Source organism: Lactuca sativa, chromosome 8 (genome assembly GCF_002870075.4).
Source record: "Lactuca sativa cultivar Salinas chromosome 8, Lsat_Salinas_v11, whole genome shotgun sequence".
NCBI lineage: Eukaryota > Viridiplantae > Streptophyta > Magnoliopsida > Asterales > Asteraceae > Lactuca > Lactuca sativa.
Window position 1 is genome coordinate 32,155,572 of NC_056630.2, and position 8,223 is coordinate 32,163,794.

Sequence of the window (8,223 nt, forward strand, 5' to 3'; positions counted from 1 at the left end):
ACTAGAAAAAAGTAGTCTCACGGTCTCACAAAATTAGACTCGTCTCAAATGAACCTAACCCTATATATATATATATATATATATATATATATATATATATATATATATATATATATATATATATATATATATATATATATATATATAGGTTCAAATGTTTTCACTATCTATTGTGTGCATGTATGATTGATTCTAGACCAATCATTTTAGTTATTTTAAGAAAGTAATTAATGCATATTAAATGTGAAGATGTAATTAATATCCATTATATCTTCAACATGTAATATGCATTAATTACTTTCTTAAAATAAGTAAAATGATTGGTCCAGAATCAATCATACGTGCACACAACAGATAGTGAAAACAAAATTACCTAACCCTATATATATATATATATATATATATATATATATATATATATATATATATATATATATATATATATATATATATATATATATATATATATGAGATACAAAAATTACAGTCTTATATAAGCTTAAATATCAAATCCGAACATACTACATCGTTTTGTACCATATATGCAGTGCGATCATCAAAGGTTATTAAACTTTAACCTATAATTTGATATACTTCCAAGATTTTCGGACTTTCATCATTATCTTCCTAGCAAATCTAGCTAGGGTTTTGTCTTTCTTGGTCAACAAGAAATCGACACAGTTATCTCTCTATTGTCGTCAACATTAACAATGAAAGGGCAAGGAGATTCTGAAGCTATTAGTGTGGATTGGTACATTGGGGTGTGAAAAGATAGAGGAATTTTGATTTGGATTCTCAAGAACGTCAAAGACAAGGTACACAATTCATAATCTCCTCTTGTAGTGTAAGTTGTTGCTTGAATTCAATGAAGATAGATCTTTGGTGCTATGTAGTGACCAACGTTTCTTAATGCTTCCGTTGGGAGGACCATTGTGGTAATTAAGAACTTTTAAGACTCTTCATTTTTGTTTAGAGATCAGTATAAGTGTTTTGCTCACTTGGGAGGATTTTTGTGGTCATCCAAGAGAGCAACTGTATGGTGGGTTTGGAATAACGTTGGTAGCAACAATGCTGACTTGACAACGAACCGTGCCAATATCACAAACTGTTTGCAATTCATAAATTTTAAATTTGTCATGGATAGATTACTCATGAATTTCTTGAACATGAACGTTATTTTCTGTTGAATCTTTGCTTATCTGGAACCTTTTAAGTAGAGAAAGATTGAATATGTAAAAAAATAATCGGTGATTCATAAATAATCTTCGCTTATGTGGAACCTTTTGCATATTTACGATGCACTCTAACAGAATGCCACGTTGTCCCAGGAAAATTACATAGAGAGCAAGAATGTGATTAAAGGGGCAACTTGTTACACTAACCTTTACACAATTACAAATGAATAGCAACACAACAGCAGTAACATACTAACAACTAACAACACCAACCAAGAAAAAAAAAAATTAATCGAAGTTACAGCATTCTCTTTTCTTTCTTTAACTTTTTAGCATACCCATATCCTTATTACCCCAATACATACAAAAAGAACATACATGTCATGCCCTTTTATCATCGACTACAGGCTACAGGATACAGTACACTAACATACACCACAAGGGTAAAAGAGTAATTCAACATCTTGCTATCTCTATCGTCTAGCTTCGTTCAAAGTCTTACCCTCGAAAAATTCACCAAGCATCCGGTCAAGATCCTCTGCTGAATACCTTATGTACTTGTGGGGATTCTTCCCATTCTCAACAAGTGCCCTGTAATTGTAAAAAACAGAAAACAAAATATTTGTTTAGTTTTTTATTTTTTTTCATTTATTTGAGCCAGAGAATTGAGATAAGATCACATAAAAAAATGTACCCAAAACGTTTAATGAAAGATCTGTATGCAGGCAACAAGACTTCAGCAACTGCAAGTCTGAGAGATTCTCTAAGCTCTGTGTCAGGAACTGTCCATTGAGATTGTCTTTGATGAAGCTCCTCAAACTGACCATTGAAGATCTTCAACCTAAAGTAAAACCAACACATTTTAATTTTTTTTTAATTTTTTTTTAAGATATAACAAAAAAAAAAAAGGATATAGGGGTTGAAAAGACAAACCTGTCCTTTACAAGTGCTCGTGAGGCTCCACTGCTGTTACCAGCTCCATCACCACCAACAGAACCACCTCCCGATGAAGACAAGCCTTGAATAGAGAGACATTGCAGGATCTATCCAACCAAGGTCACAAGTCACAACATTTAAAAAGAAAAAAAAATTATCATTTCGTATAAGTTATTATATCCAGATGTTGGAAAAATATATATATATATATATATATATATATATATATATATATATATATATATATATATATATATATATATTAATTTATTTATTTTAGGTTATAACATATTTGAGAGAAATGAACCTTTGCCCAAGCTATCCTCTTGTACTGATTAGCATGTTGTTGAACAACCCTTCTGTGTCTTTGCACCCAATCATCCCCTAACAAATCCTTTGCTTCAGACCTATAGCCAAACAGAATATTAAAATGGTAAATCACATTTTTGTCCCTGAGTATAGTTGTAGTAGTATTTTGCAATTTTGGTCCCAAAAAGTTTATACTTTTGCAATTTTGGTCTTTATTTAAGGTTGAACATTTTTGGTCCCAGTTCCAAGTAAAATGACTATTGTTCATCCCTGGGTATACCTGAGTTTTGGAATTTTAGTCCAAAAATAGTCATTTTACTTGCAACAGGGAGCAAAAATGTTACAAAAATCTCAAATAAGGATCAAAATTGCAACAGAAAATCTTTTGGGACCAAACATGAAAAAAAAAAAAAAAAAAAAAAAAAAAAAAAGCAGATATACTCACTCAGGGACCAAAAATAGATTTTACTCAAATTATAAATTTGTGGGACAAATTACAGAAAAAAACTATAATAGCTTGGGCAAATTTGCTGTTTAAACATTGATTTTTCAATCAAACCATACTTTTCTAAATTAACCATGTTGACATGGTTAATTTGGAAAACCACTGGTGAAACCTAATATAACAAAATTACCAATGAAACCAGATATAATATGTCAAAATGGTTCATTTGGAAAAAAAATTTGTCTAAAACTTTTATGGTTTGTGTGGAAGAAATAAATTATTATTGGTTAAACCGAAAACATAATGGTTTTTTTGTAATTTGCCCAAAATAATAATAATATTTTTTTTTTCAAAAGTTACTAGGTTTGGATATCGAACCTGCGTACAGATCTGACCATATAATGAATATTGTTCATAAGAAACAAGTTGGTGAGTGCAGGATCCTTATACTGTTTAGATTTTCCCTCCAAATTAATTTGAAGAGCCTGCATAATTCTCATTGTTACAGATGCCAGCTGTGAATTCGAATCCTCTCCATTTTCAAATTCTTGAAACAGCTGCTTCAGTGTCGACTGATAGCTGAATCAATTTTAAGTTACGTAAGAAAAGGGTAAGATTGTAATTTAACATATATATAGAGAAAGAGAGAGAGAAAGTTACACACGTACTCGAATAAAAATTTCACGTAGTTGATGACATAGCTTGTGAGAGGATGAACTGTTCCATCTGAGACAGCTGTTTTTGTTGCATCTTTTTCAACAGCTTCTTCAAAATCCCCAAATGTTTCTTGAGCTGTTTGTGCAAGTCTCTTTGTTAACCCTAGAGCTGATTCTCTAATGTCTTTGCAAGCTTTACCTCTGAAAAGTGACTCAATCTGAAAGTATTTAAAGTATTATACAGTATGTTTTTATAATAACAAGTAAGAACACAATCATATTCATATACACATACCTCATTGTGAAGTTCACGCATTATCTCATACATGTCCAAAAGCACAAATAACTTTTCTGGTGATCTTTTGCTTTTAGCAATTGCATCTCCAAAACTAAGAAGCATGGCAACACTGCCTGCAGTGACTTCAGCAAAACATTGATCTCTAAGTGATTCAATGCCTTCAAACATTTGATCACATACTTTTCTTTCAGCAGTAAACAGTAATTTCACCTGTTTGAACATCAATAATTAATTTCTTTCAGTAAATTTTTTTTTTTACTTCAATGAAGGACTTACTGCAATACGCATGAAATGAATCCAAGTCCCAATCTTGAGTTCCAAAACCTCCCATTGCATCTTCTGTACATCATCTTTACTAAGCTTCTCCACTCCCAATTTCTGTAAGGTTTCTTCCAATACTATAGAACGCGTATCCCTAATCAACAAAACATTAGAAAAATATATTAATTTCATTTTTTTATATACAAATCCTCACTCATGTTGGAGAGGAACTACTGATTGCACAATATTTTGCACCATTTTGATCATTTTGATGCAAAAATGAATGTAATTACCTGTAAATAACAAGGCACTGTTGTATATGACCAGCTTGCACCATGTGTTGGGCTAAATCATGGAGCAATGGAAGGACACGTGGCGGAATGAGAATTAATGGAGCAAAAACAGCATTTTCAGCAGTGATATGACCCGTATGACTATTATTAGGGTTCTTTCCACTTGAATCAGGTGATCCAGATGATGGTCTTAGTGAACTAGGGAGGCATTCATATAGCCTATCAGGCTCAACAGATTTGCTGAAAAGTTTATGTATATATGTTCATATGAACATGTTAAGAATCGAGATAAGAAAAGCTTTTATTAAAAAAGATATTTATGTATATGTGCTTTAAAATGATGAGAAGAACCTGTATGATGATAAGAGCTGTTTGAATTCTTGTTCTAGTTTGGATATAGCCTTGGAAAGTAAGTTACTTGCATGGCTGATGACTCCATCACTGCTCTTGAAGCTTTTATTGTTGGTGAAAAAGACGATATTGCTTCTTAGTTGTTCAATAGCTTCAAGATAGCTTTCAAGATCCTCATGTGGGCCTCTAGTTATTTTGGCCTCAGCCTACATATTTGGAAACATAAATATTCAATCAACTAACAAAATTTAGAAACTTTATCCAAAATTCATCCATTACAAATTACAATAGAATGTAAGTTTTCAAAAGTATTGGAAAACCAACCATAAGAACCATGGAAAGTGCATACCCTTAAATTCCGTTTTAGTATTGTAGAAGAATATAAAATTGTTATTGTAGTGCATACTCTGAAAGAAGCTTTTTGAATAGCTAATGTGCAGATAGAAATTCTGAATGGGTTAAATGCAAGAAATAGCAATGTACTTTAGTTGATTTGTTTATTAGCTTAAGCTTCCTCTTATTTCATCATATTACAACATTGTATCTACCTAATAATGGCAATGTCAGCTGAATATGAAACAATTTTCACTGCTATAATTGGGGAAAAAATTTTAAAGAACAATGTTCCAAAATATAAATTTTGAAAGTGCCATGCTATAAATTATGTAATTTTTAAGTGTAATACATTTCTATGATTAGGTAGACTTTACAAAGTATAATGCTTTTATAAGATAAAAAAAATGAAAGTATAACATTGTGATAGAAATAAATGAGAGTAGGATGTTATAATGCAGAAATAAATGTAATTCTGTTGCTATTCTTTCTATTAGCCCTCTTCACATATTACACTTATAAGTAAGTTATTAAGTAGGATGTAGTCAATCTCTCCTATATTTATTTCTTGCATAAAAATATTACTTACCTAAAGTGGGCAGATTTTGTCCCATTTACAGTTTCCACATATATTATACTTGATTTACATTTACAAATGTGTCAATTGGGAATATGCTGAAAGTCACTCAAAGTGTAGTTTTCGTGTATACAATCTCTTAAGTCTTAAGTCGTGTCGTGTCATTCAAAAACATAAATTATTATAATAATGTGATTTTTGTAGTCATATGTAACACATTTATTATAATACGTTACTTGATAACTCATCTATAAAATGTATATAGGATTGATATAACGAATTCTAATATGAATAACTCGTATAAACCTAATGACTTGTAATTTATAAATGTATTGATAATCACTAATAAACACTCAATAATATCAATGATAATTTGGGTGAGCATATTTTGTGTATAGAAGTTTTGAATGTGGTTGGCAAAACCAGACTACATGATAAAAGCTGACCAAAACATTAAATTTTATCAATATGAGTCTATTTGTAGATTAGATAATAAAAGTCAACAAAAAGAAGTACTAGGGTTGCTTCATTACCAAAAGAAATAGCATATATTATATTCACTCCATTTTCTGATTTTGTAAAGTGACAAGATTACTATAAATTCAATTGCAGTAATCTACTCAAACTCTAAGTCACCAAGTCATAAAAAAGTATAAAGAATAAGTAGATATAAGACCCAACCTCACGAGAAAGATCAAATCTGTCCAATATAACATCAGCTGCCTTCAAAGTCCTATCGATGTTCTCATGAGCTCTTCGAATAGCATGTGTTCTGATCTAAAAGTAATATACAAACAAGGAGTAGAGTAAGTTAAGAGTAAAAGCATAACCAAATACTCCAATCACCAGATGTACTAAATGCAATGATTGTCTCAAACCATGTTTAATAGAATCAATCAAATGTCTAGAATACCTTTCAATATAGAAAAGTACAGAACCTTATGGACCAAATCAATAGCTTTATTGATTTCCAATGATGCTGATTTATGAATAAGTTATTCATTGAAGCTTTACCAATAAACCAAATCAATAGCTTTATTGATTTGCAATGATGCTGATCTATGAATAAGTTATTCATTGAAGCTTTACCAATAAAGGATGTGTAATAGTTTTTGGGGTATGCTACAAATCCTGTAGTACTAATAAAGCAAATTACACCATTTCACATTGACGGCTACAAATAATAGCATGATCTACTGTAATTCAAAGGAAATTTCAGATAAGTAGCAGGATGTTTATCAAAATTTGAACGAAAATTAGCTTGGATGTTTGAAATTACAAGTTATTAGATTTGATGTAGATCAAGTCGCATATCATTGCTCCTCTTTTTGAAACTGGAACAGAATCATACATTTGCTTCGCTTGAATTTGTTCATTAAGTTTTCGAAAACTAAAGAGATAGGTGTAGGAAACATATCAACATGAATAGCAGATCAAAACAATCACTAAACAGTTATCGATAAATTAAAGTAGATCGACTAATTGGAAGACCTATTTTCCGAACTAAAAGAGAAAATCATTCAAATCACTTCGAATTTTCTCATAACGCAAACAGCTGAAAAACAGATCAAAAAAACCTGAGTTGGGCGCATGGCGGTTTCAAGGGCGGAGAGACGGTGGTCAAAGGAACCGAGGATTGAAACCATGTTGTCTGTGATGGACTGACTCTTCTGCAGTGACTCTCTCATCTTTGCAGCTTTCTCGCTCAAATTATCCACACCCATCACCCCTGCTGTACGAACTGGAATCCCCATCTCTCTTCAAGTTCTGAGAGAAGTACCGAAAAAATCAGCAGGAAATCGTTGAAGGGTATGAAGGTTAGTTGACCATTATTGGTCGATTCTTGCTTTGACAGGGTGTTGGTGACGGTGTGGGTTATACAAATACGGATTTTCCACGTATAAATCGGTGTTTATGGTTTTCTTGCTTCCCCAATTAGAAAATCAGGTGTGGGTAACCGGGTTCTACCGTTCTATATGTGTCCATCAAATGTCAATAATTATTGAAACTATTCTAAAATCACTAATGACTTTCTATTATTAACAAAAAGTTCATGACATTATTAATCAACCCATTTCAATGATTTTTGTTTTTTATTCAGAATGACTAATATAAATGATCAATTTTTTACAATATCTTGAGAAAAGAAACAATTTGATGAAGATTACGACCATGAATTCAATTTTCATTTATTATATACGGTTTTTTATCTTTTATATAGTACTTAAATCATTTATAATGTATGGTTGAATGAGTCGGGATGTCTAGTAAATATATAGGGCGTGTTTGGCAAAACTAGCTGGAAGCGGGTAGCGTGTAGCTGTTAGCTGGTAGCTGGTAGCGGGTAGCTGGAAGCTGTAGTTTTTATTTGTTATAAGAGTGTTTGGCAGAAGTAGCTGGAAGTTTTTGAAATGTGTAAAATTACAGAAAAGGGCACTTATTTAAATTTTAATTGTGAAACATAATAAATAAATAAAAGATTGTCGAACTACAATTCTTAAAATTTAGTAACTTTGCATAACTATGTTCCATTACAATAATCACAAGTTATATTGCAATGTAAAAACTATTGATAAAATCATCGACGTC

The 8,223-nt window shown here is 31.4% G+C and overlaps 1 protein-coding gene across 1 annotated transcript; it reads right to left on the bottom strand.

The window, feature by feature from the left end:
* Window positions 1–1,463: 1,463 nt before the first annotated feature.
* On the bottom strand, window positions 1,464–7,570 carry LOC111906956 (exocyst complex component EXO70A1). Its single transcript, XM_023902742.3, has 12 exons — window positions 7,212–7,570; window positions 6,316–6,411; window positions 4,725–4,930; window positions 4,374–4,613; window positions 4,096–4,234; window positions 3,817–4,029; window positions 3,534–3,739; window positions 3,244–3,444; window positions 2,419–2,518; window positions 2,109–2,218; window positions 1,870–2,016; window positions 1,464–1,766 (listed from the first exon to the last, which is right to left on the bottom strand). Exons 1-12 carry the CDS (start codon window positions 7,386–7,388, stop codon window positions 1,649–1,651), a joined length of 1,953 nt encoding a protein of 650 aa, XP_023758510.1. The 5' UTR covers window positions 7,389–7,570; the 3' UTR covers window positions 1,464–1,648.
* Window positions 7,571–8,223: the final 653 nt, after the last annotated feature.

Bases quoted from the DNA above. Each gene is read 5' to 3' on its own strand.
- LOC111906956 (XM_023902742.3), bottom strand. From the start codon at position 7,388: ATGGGGATTCCAGTTCGTACAGCAGGGGTGATGGGTGTGGATAATTTG. The intron at 3,445-3,533 runs GTACGTGTGTAA...AAATTGATTCAG, and splicing joins TACGTGAAATTTTTATTCGA to CTATCAGTCGACACTGAAGC. The intron at 2,219-2,418 runs GTTCATTTCTCT...TTGGTTGGATAG, and splicing joins AGAGGATAGCTTGGGCAAAG to ATCCTGCAATGTCTCTCTAT.